The sequence below is a fragment of the Peromyscus leucopus genome, chromosome 8a (assembly GCF_004664715.2).
Source record: "Peromyscus leucopus breed LL Stock chromosome 8a, UCI_PerLeu_2.1, whole genome shotgun sequence".
Classification (NCBI taxonomy): Eukaryota; Metazoa; Chordata; class Mammalia; order Rodentia; family Cricetidae; genus Peromyscus; species Peromyscus leucopus.
In genome coordinates, this window is record NC_051085.1 from 22764290 (window position 1) to 22782177 (window position 17888).

Below are 17888 nucleotides of genomic sequence, written 5' to 3' on the forward strand. Positions count from 1 at the left end.
TGGAATTGCTAGCGGATGATTGGGTAGAATGTACAGCATGTCTCCCTGTGATCGGTTAAATCCTGCGTGAGGTCACTGGTTCATTGTTGTGGGGTAAGGATTTCAGACCTTTGAGAAAGAATAGAGAGTATGGAAACTACATGAAATGAGGTGTCCATGGAAACGGAATAGGTTTGCAGAAAGAGCCAAGAACCACTGAAATAGAAGAGCAGGTGCCTTGCTGGATGCTGGATGGCATCCCAGTGTGGTCAGGTAGTAAACACCCTCTGCTCCAAGAGTAACAAGATAGCCTCGTCCTTGGGATGTCTGGAATGGTTCAACTCTCCAAACTGCATGGCATTCCATAAGACCTGACTGTTCCCAGATAGCTATAAAAATGCTGTATCCATCACTACCACTTATATGGATAAAATAAGAACTACAAAAGTAGAGGAAGATTAATTCAAACATCAAGCTGGGAACAGGTAGCCTGGGCCCGTAAGCACAAAACTGGGCTGCCCCCTAATGTAGAGAAACTGTGCCTTCATGTGCTAAGAACTGAGTACTTGTCTGTTTTTATAGGGACAAAAGTCCAGGGGCCTCAGAGATCGTAATGACCTGCCTGCCCTTGTGCTCCTATCCAAGTTCATCCTTACAGCCTCTTCTGTACTCATACTTTGGGGTCCAGTCTTATTTTTTAACCCCCTTTAAGGATGTAATCTTAAGTTCACATGAATGTTTCCTGTGTAAGTCAATACTGTAGGGGTGAACAGAACACAGCACCCCTGCCCTAGAGAGCTCGGCATTTGTCTCCAAGCCTTTCAACTGTTAGTTCTTTCGGCTGCTTGGAGCAGCTTCATCCTCATTGGCTAAGTCCCGTTGATTGTAAGCTCTCACCCAGCTTCACTCAGTCTAAGACACTTAGTCTGACCCTCTCAGGTCTGGAGTGATCAGGGTTCCCCCAGCTTTTGGTGACACCGTGCACCAACCCTCATGGGTCTGAAGTGACCAGGCTTTCCCCAGCTTTTGGTGACACCATGCACCACCATATCAGGCTGACACCATCATCACTCTGGGTCCCAACTGTGCCTGCCTCATTCCTGATAGGCACCTGCCAAGCTTCAGCACTTAACTCGGTGCCCTGTTCTGAGCGGAGCTTCACAGATATATCCAGAATGCTAAAAGAAGGGACATCTTATCATTTTAAAATATTTGTTGCAAACTTCATAAACCCAAACTCTTACTATTCCATGGGTATTTTTGTCTCTACGAAAAGCTTATAAGGACTTCTTTCCCGAGGTGCAACTTAAAATAATTTATTATAAAACATAGTTGGAAAGCAGGATGTAGAGGCACACCCAGCACTCAGGTGGCTGAGCAGGGAAGACTCAGTTGGAGGCCAGCCTGGGCTATAAATTGAACCGTCTGAAAGCCTAGTTCACCCCAGAGACCTTACAACATGAATTTATCCAGAAGACCACAGAGCTAGATTGGGAGAGAAGGATGTTACTGTTCACATTTGGAATGGGAACTAGATGCCACTCACAATAAATGTGACAGAAAATGATTAAAACAAGAACTTCTAACACAACTCGTTTTTAAGAGATGAAGAAAACAGACTTTGAATAAAGGGGAACTGGGAGTTTTCCAAAGTAGTGACGGGCAACTCTAGCCACAGCACTATAATCTCCTTTGCCCCAAACCCCACGCTGTGCCAAAGGGTGGCACTGGAAACTCACCCGACAAACAATTACAACTCTCTGATTTCGACACGATACTTCCTCACACCCACCCACGAGAGAGAAGAAGGCAGGAAGACAAAGGCAGAAATAGGAGAAAGCCACATGGTCTGGAGAAGAGAAAAAAACATGGCCGAAAAGAACAGCTAAAAATAAACATCTCAAACACACACTCGCTCTCGCCTTTGCTGTTCATCACACACAAACTTGAGAGAAAGTAGGTGAGAAGTTGAAGGTGGGAGGAGACAGGGGAAGACATGGTAATGCCAGGACAAGCCATGAGCCAACCTGGTAATAACGTAGAAGAGGTTTGGCTGGCTTTAAGTAAGTGCCCTTACTGGTATATTAGTATACTGGTCAAGGATAAATTACTCTATAATTTTACATTAAAATTGTATAAATTGTATCACAAGCCGGTTTATTTTTTTTAAACATCTCCATAATATTCATTTGTTGATAAGTGTGCTCATAGCGACAACCAGATTTTACCATTGTACTTTCAATGTCATGATATGACCAATGTGGTTTCGGCCGTTTTATCTTTATTCATTTGGTGTTTGTGTAGGCCAGGGGACTTGCTTGTGCCAAAGTGTGCATATGGAGTCAGAGGACAACTTTTGGGAGTTGGTCCTCTTCTACTGTCTGGGTCTTGGGGATCGAGCGCCTACACCTGCTGAGCCATCTCAGCAACCCAGGCTTTTCTGGTTTTTCTTTTCCTCCTGACTTCTAAGATTGTGATAACATCAGCGCTATTTATGTGCTTGTCAGGGAAGGGCCAAAGAAAACATTAATTTGGGGTCATTATTTTTATAAACTAATAGCTATTAAACATAAACGCTTCATAAAATTTCTCTTTGTAAAGTTGTGCCCAAAGCGTAGGGCTGAAACAGTACAGTGGGGCAGAAATCTCCGAAATGCCTTTGGTCAGCAGGTCCCGGGATGCTGAGTCATGCGTACGACTTATAGCTGGCTCGCTGCCTGCCTGTTCTCTCCCCCTGCAGTTTCCAAAAGAGTAGAAAGGTCATTTGCTTCTTTAATGAGCCCTGTGACAAATACCGTTCTCAGCGAGCACTTAAGCATCCTACAGGTCATGATTAGTTTTTGGTACTCAATGTCGGTTTCAAAATGACTATCGTTCGTTACGCTATCTCGAAAGAACGCTGATAACCTTTTCTCGAAAGCATGAGATAATTTAATGCTGTGTGCAAAAACCAGCACCAAAGAACCTTAATAACCAGTGGGCTTTTCCTTTTCCTTCTGTCCTCTCACCCAGGTACAGCTCGGCCAAGTAGAAATCAAATGCCCGATCACAGAGTGTTTCGAGTTCCTGGAGGAAACTACTGTTGTCTACAACCTGACTCACGAAGACTCCATCAAGTATAAGTACTTCTCAGAACTTGGCCGAATTGACGCCAGCACCAAGCCGTGTCCTCAGTGCAAACACTTCACCACCTTCAAGAAGAAAGGACATATCCCCACTCCTTCCAGATCAGAAAGCAGATACAAAGTAAGCATGCTCTCTCCAGAGTGGTAGGTTCAAGGTCACGGGATGGGAGCAGCCATGGTTGGCCGACTGGTAGCGGCCATTGCTTGGGCTTCCTTCTCCTACTCTCCTATCCCCTTATCCAGAGCCTCAGGTCAGCAGACGTTGCCTGCAATTCTAATGTGTAGTCTGGGGAGGCCAATGCTAAGAGATCGCAGTGGAGGATTTAACTGAAGTTTTCTTGTCTTTAATCATGTTGAAAATTCTTTTAATAACCTAAAGAAGGCTAAGCATCAGAGTGACAGTCATCACTGCTACCAAGTGCTAAGTAAATACGGGGGCTTCCCTCCTCACCCCTTCTTTTAAGTAATGGGCTTGACTTTTCTATGGTCTCAATTTTCATTTCCTCAGCCTTTGTCTATGATGAGCAAAACTGTATACAACACGGTTCATTCACTATTTGCCAAAAAACCAGAACATTGATTGCTATGTGCTCGGCATTTACTCACAGAGGTGACAAACAAATGTGACCCTGTCCCTGCCTCAAAACAGTCTCATAAAGGTGTGTTGGTCAGTTTTCTGTTACTGTAAACAAATACCTGTGGCGATCAACTTATAGAGAGAAAAGGTTTGCGTTGTCTCTTGGACAGTTTGAGACGTTACAGTCCAGGGAACTTTAGCCTGGTCGTTTTGGGCCTATGTAGGAGAATCACCTGAGCAAAGATACTCATCTTGTGGTTGTAGGCAAAAGAGAGCTGGGGGAGGAGGAGTTTGGGGCTCCAGGGTCCTCTTCAAAGGGCGTAGCCTCAGAGATCCGGAGGCTTGCCATTAAGCCTTGCCTCCTGAAGCTGGAACACCTCTCACTGCTCCCACCCTAGGAACAAGCCTTTATTTACCATACAGACATCTGGGAGGGGGTGGTGCGTAAGATGCAGTCTGTTGCAGAAGGGACACGCGTAATATGCATATATAAGTGGAGAGCTTGGGTAGGCACTAGCTGGGATGGTCAGAATGGCTTCATGGAAAAGGAATTGTTCTGGCTGCCAGAAGAAAGCATGTCAGAGAAAGCATGAGTCAGTGCTTGGGCCCAGAGGCTGAGGCTGGGTGTGTTGGAAACAGCCGAGGAAAGAAGGGAGAGGCAGCTGGGAAGAGAGGTACGTGCAGGTCAGGCTGAGTCTTGTACAGCGTGCTCACGAGTTTGGATTTGATTCTGTAGGCATTCGAGAGACATCGGACCAGCAGCGTTCAGAGGCTGCCACAGAGGGCAAGACCAAGGACAGGAACCATAGGCCGAGCTGTGGGATGCAGCCTAGACAGCTGTCGGGACACAAGAGTGCATCAGCCCTGCCCAGAACAATGGTCTTGTAATATGTAGCACCTTCCTAGGAGCCTTCCTGGGACCCGCAGCAGACTCTGGGGACTTTCAGAATGAGGCTGTGAGGCTGATGCCATGGTGTCTTTCTTCACCATCGCAGCCTCTCCATTTAGGGACAGTTCCTGCCCATGTGCTGTGTCTTGGAAACAGTGGCCGCTCCATTATTCATCCTGGAGCCTCAAGGAGACTGGTTTAGTGAGTATTTTCCTCCCCTCCACTGTGGCAGTGGGGAGCTAGAGTCCTGCTTGGTTAGTCCAAGTCTCTTCATGACTAATTGGCCTTTGAGGCTGCTCAACTCTCACAGCTATGGTATTTTATTTGTGGTCTCGTTAGGTACTCTAGTCTCTTTAAGGCATAACTGTCAGGAAAAAGTCTTCTGTGAGAAGCCTGCCATCTTGAGATTATTAAATAGTGTAACTGAAACAATGTTCTACAGAGATGATGGGTCTTAATAGACTTGTGTTTTATGTCATGCATTGTATTCTTAGGTTCTACTCCAGTTGTATTTTATGAATGTTATCAAGAAATGTTTAGTTTTAGAAAGACTTGTCTTTCCCTAACTTATAGTATTTTTTTAAATTATTTTAAGAATTAGATATATGTATAAAATGAGACTACTCAGTTTTGGAATTTGTGATAATCAAAACATGAATGCATAGTTGAATCAAAGTGAAAATAATTTGGGTAATTTAAACTATAATGTTATTCCTAAATGGGCAGCAAGTACTACAATTTACAGTACAGTTGCTGTAAGAATAAAATATTATGTCTTGTCTCATCAAAACCATGTTAGGATAAACATAATTTATCACCTCGCATATCTGTTTAGCTGTGTGTGGTTTTGAGCGAAGCAAAGGTATTTGGATAATATATCCCAATAACAGGCGTCTTCCAGTGACTGTCAGCAGGCCAGTAGGTACGCAAAGGAGCAGGGGACAAATGGCCCAGAAGAGAAGTTGCTTTGAGGAGAGCAGAAATTAAGTAGAAAATAAATATTGCTCAGAATAAAGCAGTTTACACCTTCAGCATTTGAGAAAGATTGGACAGCAAGTATGTGCTAGCCAGCTCTATCACTGTGACAAAATGCCAGAGACACTTGATTTACAAGGAGGGAGATCGCCTTCTGGTTTCGGTCCATGACTGGCTGTCCACATTGTCTTGGAGCCCGTGGTGAGTAGCAGGAACATGTAGAGTAGAAGAGGAAGTAAAAAGGGGAGGGAGGGGCTGGGCCTCAATACTGCTTCAGGGACAGACCCATAACGACCTAACTTCATCCCCTACACCCCACCCCTAAAGGTTTCATACCAACCGGTAACACTGTAGGTAACAACCCAACCTTCACCAGCATCCGTGGGCTTTTAGGACATTCCAGATCCAAACGGCGGCACAACTCAAAGCAGAGCTATTGTGCAGATGTCAACAACAGCCACGCTACCACTGAATGTGGGTATGGTTATGTGTGTTGCCCCCTGGTTATTCTCCTAGAGGAGAAAATCATGACAGACAAGAGACATATAATCTCCCTGTCCCATCCTGTCCATAGTTTGAGGCATGATTCCAGTGAGTCCTGAAGCAGTGTTTCTTACTTCTTTAGTATAATGCTCACATAGCATCTCTCCTCACCAAACTCAGGCTGCACATTATTAGCACTGCCCGATTGGCTGCTCAAAATGATCTTCATACTGAGTTAAGAAGGGCATTGCCATGGTCATTCCAGCAAGCCCCGTGCCGTGCATGCTTGCAGGGTGGCATTGTAGACTGACACTAAGGTCTTGATGCTTGAGGTGAGCAAATGGACTTTGTTCATTTTGATGTATTTTAATCATCTATCCCAATAACCACATCCACTTCCAATTTGATATAGTGAAGAACTCAGTCAATCCATGGCATACGTTAACAAATAAAAAAGGTCACCTGTAATCTCTAATGTCTCTGAGTAATTTAATATCTCTTTATGATATTATTTATACTCCTAGGTAGGTTTGTACCTATCAACAAATCCTTTATTGTGTTTAATTATTTCAGTAGTACTGTTTTGAATCATTGGGTTACAGTATCTTCTTTGAAAATGTCACTTTGAGCACTTACTATACTTTTGCCTATCAAGTCAGAAGCACTTAAGATTGATTTAAAATGTCACAGTCGTTTTCTAGCTGAGTGAATGCATCTCACATGAAGCTAAGATCTAACATGCCATAGCTGAGCTTTTCATTTGTATAGTTTTCTTTGTAAAGACAGCTTGTTAAATATTTGTACTAAACAGATGAGAACGGGACAGGTAGAAGATACCACCAGTAATCAGAAGTCTGGGTGCTCATTTGTCCACCCAGGCCCCCAGTTAACAGTTTGCATAATTTCAATAAGGTGTGCTGTGTTCTAAACACCATCAAATTCATATCAAATTGAGTAAGTGCTTTCCTGAGTTGAGAAGTTTACAATGAGACAAGCTTGTCAGATCAGTTTTACTTTTTTTCATTAAAAAATTTACATCATTTCCCCCGTCACTCATGCTGTAAGGTCAAAAATTTGTGCAGTTCCTTTTCTGTAAGGCTGACTTCGATTTTCTGATTAAAAATACAAGTTCTAGTCTAAATAGTCCTTTTAATGTCTTGATGTCATACTTACCGCCTGTCAAGCTGCAAGCAAGTAAACAATGAGAAAATCAATGTGGCTTACATGTTCTCACATCACACCTAGAGACAAATGCATCACCTGCTCCTGAAGGTCTTCTCCATAGAGATTATCATTTGGGATTTTATGGTACATTTGTGTAGTTGTTTGGTTAGAGCCTTGCCTTCTAACTGGTCTCTAGGAGGCTGTTTCAGGCTGACTTCATTCACTGCTAATATGTAGCCGTATGACCTTGAGAGTACGCTTATGAAATCTACTTGCTAAGGGAACTAATAAAGGACCAATATATAAATAACAAATATTAATAAATATGTCCTGCAATAGGTGGCAACTGCTGGGAGTGTAGGAGAAGAAAAGAGGAGGGATTGAAGAGGCTTCTTTAAAGAGTAAAAACATTAAGCTTTTGAATGTTGAGTTTGCCCAAGTAGGTCAGAACACTGGCTTTAAGCTTGATTTATATTCTCAGCCTGTCACACTTTCTCTCATACCATGAGTGTAGTTTACACATCTTTAACTAGAGGTAGTAATAGCATCTCTGCCCTAAGAGTATGATAAGAACTGAATGAAATCACACATGTAAAGGCCTGTACCATGACTAACACATCGTACATGTTCAACACAAACCCGAAACCGCTAGGTCATTATTGTTAGACAATAATGAGCAAAGTCAACAGCCCTGAGTCTTAAGAAAGGGCATAGAGTCAAAAAGAGTAGAGATGGAGCCAATGATAGGGCCAGAAATGAATGGTAGGAATAGAGGATCGATGACATTGACTGTCTGGAAGAAGAGAAACGGGGTAGGTTGGCAGGTCATAGAAAATGACTTCAGTTAGAGCAGTGTTAATGGTACAAAGTGTAAAGACCCTTTGGGACGTCAGAGAGATGCCCTTGAACTATGGGTCAGAAGTGATTTATACAGGTCATCAGTATTAGGAGGTTGGAGAAAAGATTGGTAACTTTATTATTCAGGGTTCTGTAGACTCTAGAGTCTAGAGGAACAGAACTGATGGATGGATAGATAGATTATATCTTCTGTGTCATCTATCCATCAGTGTGTGTGTGTGTGTGTGTGTGTATATATATATATATATATATATATATATATATATATAGAGAGAGAGAGAGAGAGAGAGAGAGGTGGGGGGCGTTTTGGAATCCAGTGTTTGTTCAGTTCACGAGACTGGATTTATTTCGGCTGGTCTTCTTCGGCCAGAATCCCAAAGAAGTAAGCTCTAATGCCAGTGGATTGAGAGTGAGGCCAGCAGGCAAAGAGCTTCCTTCTTCTACATCCTTTATATAGGCTTCCAGCAGAAGATGTGGCCCAGATTAAAGGTGTGTCTTCCCACTTCAAATCATTTAATTAAGAAAAATCCTTCCAGCTGTACCCAGTCACTTGAGGTTTAATTAATTCCAGGTGCAGTCACGTTGACAACCCAGAATAGTCATCACAGTAACCAAACTTATAAAAATGAAGAGAAAAAAAAATTGCTTGGGGGGGGAGTGAGGGTTGTTGTTCTAGGGAGAGAAGGAGAGAGAAACAGCTTACCATCGAGGATCACAAGTAGCTTCTTGTAGTTTACCGAGGTCCTTCGATCCCAAGCTCCGCTCTCCTTCCAAATGTAGACTAGGAATGCGCCACCTTTCGTCCTGACTCAGCTTGAGTTGAACGTCGTACATATCAGCACAGCGAGCATGTCAAAGGCGCCTCTGTGGTTCCTGAATGCAAAACTAACAGCCCTTCACTCCTCACAGATGTTCAGCAGAACTGTGGTGAGTTGCACAATGCTGCTGTGACTCGCCATCAGGGAGAAGGAAAAGATACTTCGATGTTCTGGAGAAACAGCCTTACAGCTTTAGCACCTTCTGGAATGATCACACACACACACACACACACACACACACACACACACACACACACACACACACCCACCCCAGTCATCATTCTATAAAGGTGCACAAGTACGCTGTTTCAGTGTGTGGTGAAAATAATTTCTGAAGGGCTCTCAGAAGGCTGTGGAATCAGTCTGTGTTGGAAAGTGTACTTTGTCCTACTTCCAGTAGAAATAAGAGGATTTCTTTCTATATGTAAAAAATATTTCATCCTTCCCCATGAATGTGAAATTAGTATGCTTTGCTCTTCTTTCTCTATGCACCCCCCCCCCCCCACACACACACCATCACTTCAAGCTGACTGGTTACAAATGAGAAGCAAGCTGCCAATCACTGGTCAGTTTAGCTCCAAACACGCACTGATTTCTCTTGGGACTGATGCATCATCCATGTCAGTAACTGACAGAAAACAAATGTAGTTTCTCAGATGTTGTTGCACAAGGGAGATAAAAATGAAGTTGTCCAGCCAGATTTGAAGAAGCCAGCTAAACAAAGGGTGTGCTGCATATGTTAGCCTTGAAGTGTTTACTAATGCTCAGCTCTGATGCAAGCCTAGATTGTATGAATACATTTCTTTCTTTGTTTATTTATGGAGTGCCTTGCCAAATTGGCCTTTTTTTGTTTCTTGATTTCATAAAATAGCCATGTTTTTTTTTTCTTGCCTTCAACTTCTAACAGCCAAATATTGAAATTCACCTGATGTTTTATCCTTACATCTACCCCACAAACTCCCTAAATAATAATAACAATCCAGACCTATAGTCAGCATAAAATGACGCACAGTGGTGTTTGGAACAGGTTTTGTTGGTTTTTTTTTTTTTTTTTGTTTGTTTGTTTTTTGTCATCCCACTGTCTCTGGAGTCTTTAGAAGAAAAGACAACCAAGAATCGTTTCTGGTGTTGATCGTTTCTGGTGTTGAGCAGCCAGGAGAAGGGTAAGCAAGTCAAGTCAGGTGCTGATGAACGGTGGTCAGAACATGTTGTGGAACGAGAAGAGTTGGGACTCTCTATTTCTTCTCTTTCATCCTCTGCACACCAGCCTTTTCTCATTTAGTCCCTCTTCTGACCAAGCCCAGTGCAGGGCCATACTGGCCTGCGCATTAGGCAGCTCAAGGCAGAATCTTCCGGTTCCTCCCCTTTATACATCAGTGAAAAAGTAGGTCCCTAGACAAGATGTAGCAGACTCTTCTCCAGGCCTTGCTTTCTGAGCTTAGAGGGAAGGTCTATAAAGTATTTCCAGGTGGGCTGATAAGAAACGGTGATGCCAGGTAAGGGGACAGAGCTCTTTGGAAGCAGTCCTCCTTTGTAGGTTCAGATACACGACCCTAGATAAACATGCCTCCAGCATGAAAAATCTTTTTGAAAGTTTTGAGGTGAGTGCATTGTGCAAATGACTGTGTATGAAATATGTAATACTAGCCGCAAATTTGGTATTATGGGAGGTTAGCAAGGTCACAGGTTTGGATAAGCTTGGTATCTTGATACACCTTCTCCTGCCCTGTGTGACTCTTCACATGTTTTCTGCCCTTTTGGTTCCCAGTCTTGTGGGCTTTCTTTTTTCTTTTCTAGACTCTGTCTATTGGATATGTCAGCAAGGCTCAGGGTGAGCTGGCCAAAGTGCTGTCTGAGTTCAGGTTGTTAGAATACTTTGTTTCTTTGTGTGCTCTCAGGGCCCTGTCAAGTACTCCAGGTAGACTGCCCGACAGAGGGTCTTATCTCATGTTATAGCAACATTCTGCCCCTTGGGCAAGACCACAGTCACTCTGAGAATGGTGTCTTCCAGCCTTCCCTGAAACATCTTTCCCAGGCCAAAGACTTGATCTTCAAGCTTCTACCCTGGCAGTTATACATCATCTTATTGCTACCCAGCTTCGTGTCTGTCTGCACTAGTAAGTTCCTTACAGACAAGGTATTTTCCTTCTTTTCTGTGTAGAAAAAAAATCAGTATGGTCAGTACACGCCACTCAGGCGCTATGTAAGTCTCTGTTTCTCATTAATTGGTGACTGTGTTTCCTTATTGAGAATTTGTTTGACGTGATATTCTAATAAAGAAAATTCCTCCTGGAAAACTGAAGTAGCTTGTACCCTCATACTGCTTCAGTTATACATGAATGTTGTCTAACCCTGGGCATAGTAAATAGTGATTTTGTGATTTATTTAAAAATATAGGGCTGGGCATTGGCTCAGTTGGTAACTTTATATATATACTGCAGAACCTGGATTCAGATCTCCAAAGCCTACATAAAAGTTGGGCATGGTGGCATCTGTAATCCCCAATACTGGAGAGGCTTGGAGAAAGGCAGATTCCAGGAGCCCTCTCACCAACCAGCATAGCGTGGTGAGCTCCAAGTTCACTGAGAAACCCTGTCTCAGAAACAAGAGAAAGAGCAATAGAGGACAACATCAGATATTGACCTCTGGCTTCCGCACACAAACGCAGAAATCCAGATGAACCTACACATACATACACCACGCATTTACACAAGTCAGTTTTTAAAAGGTAAAACTGTATAAAGGAATATGGAAATTTAGTGAAAAAATTGTCTACATTTTTCTTTAGTTTGACTTATCTTGAGTGTTTTCTTGGTGTGATGAGTCAACTGTATATAGGAATATGGAAATTTAGTGAAAAATTATCTATAGTTTTCTTTATTTTGGTTTCTTTGTCTTGAGTGTTTTCTTGGTATGATGAGTCAACTGTATATAGGAATATGGAAATTTAGTGGAAAATTATCTACCATTTTCTTTATTTTGGCTTTGTCTTGAATGTTTTCTTGGCATGGTGAGTTTGCAGGCAAACATCATTTGCTTAGGGCAGCTGAGTTTGTGACAAAAGTTCCTGTGAAAACTAATGTGCTTCAGGTGTCAGAAATGTGCTGTAAAATTCTTTTCTATTTCTTAATTCATGCAGAAGACTTTGTACCTCAATCATGATGATCGACAAAGTGTCATGAAGATGAAATAGTAAACATCATCTGGTGATGTGGTAGTACCACATCAGTTACTGGATTTAATCGGATTCCTTTTACAAAAAATTTACTGATTGCCTATGTTTTACTTATTAGTTTAGAGAATCCAGTCTTTGCCCTTAGTGAATTTGTAAACTCTTGGAGAGGTTGGATGTCTGCATACCTAATGTAGTAAATTTCCTGGTGAAGGTACTAAATCCTGTTGGGAAGTATAGGGAAGTCATTTTGAAGAAAGAAGCTTTCTCAGGATATGTCAATGGACAGATTGTGTTAATTAGACCCTTTTCAATTATAGGAAGCAGATAGGTGATCTTTCTTAGGCCATCAAAATAAGGTTTGTTAAGTACTCTGCCCCGCCCCTCCCCTTGGAAGTGGGAAGGAAGGAAGCAGGGCTCAGGGCGAAGCAGACAGTTCCGGTAGCATAAGAGCACAAGTCAGTGATAGTTCTCTTCTCCAGAGGTCTGCACACACACTTGTCGTTGCCGCCACGGTAAAGGCTGAATCCATGTGTATCCCCATTTTGCATCTAAGGAGAACAGAAATATTTTGCTTCTCATCATTGAAGAGTGAGTCACCTCTGCCGCCGAAGCAGATATCAGCTACTTCTTCGGCAATTGGTCAACTGTGTCAAATCTGTAGCTACATGTTTTTGGAAGAATCTCTGAGTCCAATGGTCTGTGGTCAAAGAGATGGAGTTGGAAGGCATAGATTAGTCCATTTCAAACTTTAGCATGGTTATGAATCACCTGAAGAGAATCTTGTCCAAGTGTAAATTCTTGATTGGATGGGCTTTCATGAGTCCTGTGTTTCCAACAAGCTCCCAGAGCTGCTGTTCTCCAAATTAACTTTGAGTAGTGTATTAGTGACCTTTCTCATTGTCTCAAAACACCAGACAGGAAGCAGTGAACGTGAGTGAGTTGTTTGGGCCTGCAGTTCAGGGGGATGCAGTCCATCCTGCTGGGGAGTGTGTGGCAAGAAGAGCAGTTGAGGCAGCTTTGCATCTGGGACCACGTTATGTCTGCAGTCAGAAAGCAAAAGAGTAGACAGGGAAGCGGGAAGTAAGTCGGCAGGGCTCTAAAGCTTCAGCAACTGCCCCAGTGACCCACTTTCTCCAGCAAGGCTTCACCTCCTCAAGTGTCCACAACCTTCCCCAACACTGCCCCCCGCTGGAGACCAGGTATCACATCTCACATTCACACCAGTCCAAATGGGAAGAAGGCAGTATGGTGCTTCGGCGTGAAGATGATTTGTTTCAGAAGGCAGACTCTCCATGTGGTAGGCCTGTGGTTGTGAACTGGCATTTCCTGAGAGCAGTAACTGAACACGGGAGTGGACGAAGTTGCATTGTTGATGTCTGTGCATAAGGCCAATTTTGAATATGGTTAAGAGCATAATAAATAAGGCATGGCGTCTTCAGACAAAAGCCAGTACTGTAACAATCTGGGTATCCTCTCTGAATACCAAAGTTGCTATTATTGTTTATTATTTTAGTTCAAAGTATGGAAAGCAGTTGAGTGTGAGTTTTCGTTATTCCTAGTTACTTCAGAACTTGCTTTATAATGGGCGTCTCGCTTTGTCTCTACATCTGTGTTGATAAAAATTAGTAGGACTCACTTTCTGTTGGGTACCACATTCTTTAGTTGTGACACCAGGTACCAGGCTCCTTCATGATGGTACCTTAAGATAATCACATATTTCTAATTATCACTGTTCAACATCTGTAGATGTGATGATAGTTCAACTTTTGGCCATGTGGATCCTTGAGCCATTGTAATATTCCACCTTCATGAAGTGACTCTCAAAGTAACTTTGTATTACCTCTTCTAGTCACTAATAAATATAATCTAAATCTAATTTAAAACGCTGCAGGGGAAAGGGAGAGAGAGAGAGAGAGACAGAGAGAACATGTGCATAGTTCAACCTCAGGCACCATCCACCTTGTGTTTTTTAAGTTTTTGAGACAGAGTCTTTACTTGACCCTGTACTCAACCTTACTGACTTAGGCTATACTGGCTAGCCACTTAGCCCTGGATATACCTGCCTCCAACTCCCCAGAGCTACAGTTATAAGCACGAACAACCTCCATGCCTCGCTTTTGTTAAATAGGGGTTCTGTGGATTGAACTCAGGTCCTCAGGCTTGTTTTAGTTACTGCACAAAGGGCCTTAAATTTTTTCATCTAATGATGGCTGGAGTTTGATGATTTAGACTTGTGAATACTGTCTAATAGGAAATGATTGAATTAAGTACTCAAGCTTTCTGACATCTGCGAGATGAGTGATGGAAAGATGTGTTCTTCACTTCTTTCCCATTCACATCTCCCATTTGTATACAAAAGGAACCCCCACCCCCAATTTATAATAATGGTGTCTATTCTGCATTGTTGAATGACCTAAGAGGAAAAATAGTTTCTCTTGCTTTATCTTCTGAAGCTTACCCACGTCAACTCATTGTTCTTACCTTAAAAATTACTTACTTAGTCCAGCGTGGTGAAGGGAATTCCAGCACTTGGGAGATGGAGGTGGAAGATCAAGAGGGAAAGAGCATCCTTTACTACATAGTCAGTTGGAAGCTAACTCAGTTACATGAAGCCCTCTCTTTAAAAAACAAAACAAAACAAGCTTAATGTATAGACACTTATTGTTGGTGCACCAAGCCCATATTGTGCAAGCCAATCTAATAAACCCCCTTTTGTTATTTTTAAAAGGACTAATTTTAATTTTAGTATACAGAAAAGGCAAATGTGTTTTTTTTTTTTTAAAACCACTGAATAGTAGTAACCTTCCCCCGTCCCCAAACTAAGGAGTCTCCCTATTTATATTAGGAGATTGGGAATCCTGTAAAATGGTGGGTAGTTGAGTAGTGTAACCATGGTGACTTTTGATTCAGAATTTTAAGTTTTCACTTATGAAGGAATGCCACCGAGTGTGATCAGCTGTTTTGATTCAGTAAAGAGTATGCTGGCCATGTAGCCAGACAAATTTAGGCTCAAGTACTTTCTTAATACCTATATGTTATGTTACTTTGGGTGGGTTACTTAATATCCGTCATCATCTGTAATGTATACTTATGAAGGCCTTTTGTAGCATTATTTTGAGAATAAGAAAAATAGGATGCATTATTACCATTTAACAGAATTTTGAAATTAAATAATTTTATTCTAACAGTTGACATTTTTATATAAAATTGAAAGCAAAATTTTACTATTTCATATTTGCATAGAAAAATATGGTTATCCCTGCTTTCTTTTTCTTTTTTTTTTTTTTTTTGAGACCTAGTCTCTGTATAGCTCAGGGTAGCCTCCAATCTTTCTCCCAAGTGCCAGCACTGAAAGGGTGTGCCAGCATGCTCAGAGTTTTTAGTTCTTTTTTTCTTTTTTTTTAAGATTTATTTATTATGTTTACAGAATTCTGCCTGCACATATGTCTGCAGGCCAGAAGAGGGCACCAGATATCATTACAGATGGTTGTGAGACACCATGTGGTTGCTGGGAATTGAACTCAGGACCTCTGGAAGAGCAGCCAGTGCTCATAACCTCTGAGCCATCTCTCCAGCTCCGAGTTTTTAATTCTTGACATGAGTGAGAACTAGAGTCTTTTGACTTATAAGCAAAAGAGCCGTGATTGTAACTGCTTCTTAGTTAATGTGCACAGTGGCCACACTGTTAAAAAAGCATCCGTAGCCAAAAATGTAAGGGGTAGTATTAGCTACAGTTTGTTGAAAGAAACTTTAACTGTTCTTCAGGATGTCAATAAATTCAGTCTGGCTGCTGTGCAATGTGCAGAAGAACAAAGAGTAAACGAGGTCTTAGTTATAAGATCATTCATGGTGAGACGTTTTATTTCAGTTCATTTTAATCAAATGGGAGTGGGACCATGTATTTGTGATCATATACCTTTAAAATTTGAATGAGGAATACTATGTACAAATGTAACATTTCACTACCATTCAAAACAAAGAAAGGCGTAAGAGATATCTCCCATGTTGAGTAGAAGACAGATAATTTTAGTGAGAGTATTCCATAAATTCATATTCCCGAAGAAGGCTGCTTTCTCATGGTTTCTTAAGGTGTCACCAGCAGGATCAACACACTGATACCTTTCTAACAGGATTCTCAGTGGTCACTGTGGATGCAGCAGTGTGGCATTGCCAGTGTGCTTCCCCTTTGAGGAAGCACCTGTAAAGTAAACCTAGCCTTTGGTAAGAAAAGCAATGGATTTTTTTTTTATTTTATATATATGAGTGCTTTATCTGCATGTACAACTTTATGCCATAAGAGGGAATCAGATCCCACTATAGATGATTGTGAACCACCATGTGATTGCTGGGAATTGAACTCAGGACCTCTGGAAGAACAGTCAGTGCTCTTAACCACTGATCCATCTTTCCAGCCCGGGAGAGCTATGTATGATTCCCACCAGCTGCAACACTCGGGAGAGCAGGCCCTGCACCCCACCAGAGCAGCACAACAGATCCAACCCTTTAGCAGGGGTATGGATGAGCCACCTCTGAAACTGTGAGCATGGGACAACTGTCCCCATTTCCCATCTGGTGGGCCAACCCTACAGCAGCTGTCCAGGCCCAGAACCAGGGTTATGGCTTGGCCTGCCCCAACATCCACCCCATCTGTGATCTGCTGGAGCATGTAAAGGGATCTGACCTACAGACCCAAAGCTGCAGGATCTCCATAACACAGGGCGCCAGCAGGATGTCCAGGAGGAGCCCTAGCAGGGGCCCAGCATCAAACATGTAGTGGAGACCAAGGGCCTAGAACCAGACCAGTGACTCTTTGCAATGAATACTTGCAAGTAGAGGTATATGGACCAAAGAGTATGTGGTGTGACTTGTTGGGTTGCACTGTAGCTTCCATGATGAGATTTTTAATTCTCTTCCCCTCCCCCCCTTTTTTTTAAAATTTTCTCATTTTTTTTCCTCTAGAATTTTGTTTTATTGGGGGAGGGGATACAGAGGCAGAGGGCAGATGCAAAAGGAACAGGGAATGAATGGGATGAAGATACATAATATGAAAAACAGAATAAATACATTTTATAATTAAAAAAAGGAAAAGTGCTGTGGGATGGTCTGTATGTCAAATACTCTGATTGGTCAGTAAATAAAACACTGATTGGCCAGTGGCCAGGCAGGAAGTACAGGCGGGACTAACAGAGAGGAGAAAGGAGGGAACAGGAAGACAGAGGGAGACACTACCAGCCGCTGCCATGACAAGAACATGTGAAAACGCTGGTAAGCCACGAGCCACATGTCAAGGTATAGATTTATGGAAATGGATTAATTTAAGCTATAAGAACAATTAGCAAGAAGCCTGCCACGGCCATACAGTTTGTAAGCAATATAAGTCTCTGTGTTTACTTGGTTGGGTCTGAGTGGCTGTGGGACTGGTGGGTGACAGAGATTTGTCCTGACTGTGGACAGGCAGGAAAACTAGCTACAGAAAAGCAATGGAAATGACTGGAAAGCTGACTCAAAGGACACATGAATTGACGAGCTGTCAAAGTGTTTGGATTTGGTGCCTTCAAGAATTACTTTGTGCTTCAATATGGGAGATTCTCATAAAAATAAATAAATTTTCAAAATGTCTCGCATGTTTAATGAATGCCTGAGTAGTCTCTAAACAATAAACTATCCTTATCCAAACAGTCTTTTCCTCTTTCGGTAACAGAGTATTCATATTTTACCAAGATTTGGTCTCGTTTGTTCTTGGAGAAAGTATTTCATATAATAACCTTTCAGCTAATTTCCAGAAGCATTGACATTCTTATCCTTTTGGACACCATGCTGATTAATTGTTTGCCAACTCCACACA

At 42.2% G+C, this 17888-nt stretch overlaps 1 protein-coding gene across 1 annotated transcript in view; it reads left to right on the forward strand.

Moving 5' to 3' along the window:
* Rnf217 (ring finger protein 217) overlaps positions 1–17888 on the forward strand; it is a 111959-nt gene that overhangs the window by 71706 nt on the left and 22365 nt on the right. Inside the window, 1 exon segment of the mRNA XM_028868345.2 lies at positions 2992–3225. Coding sequence (XP_028724178.1) covers positions 2992–3225 — 234 coding nt within the window.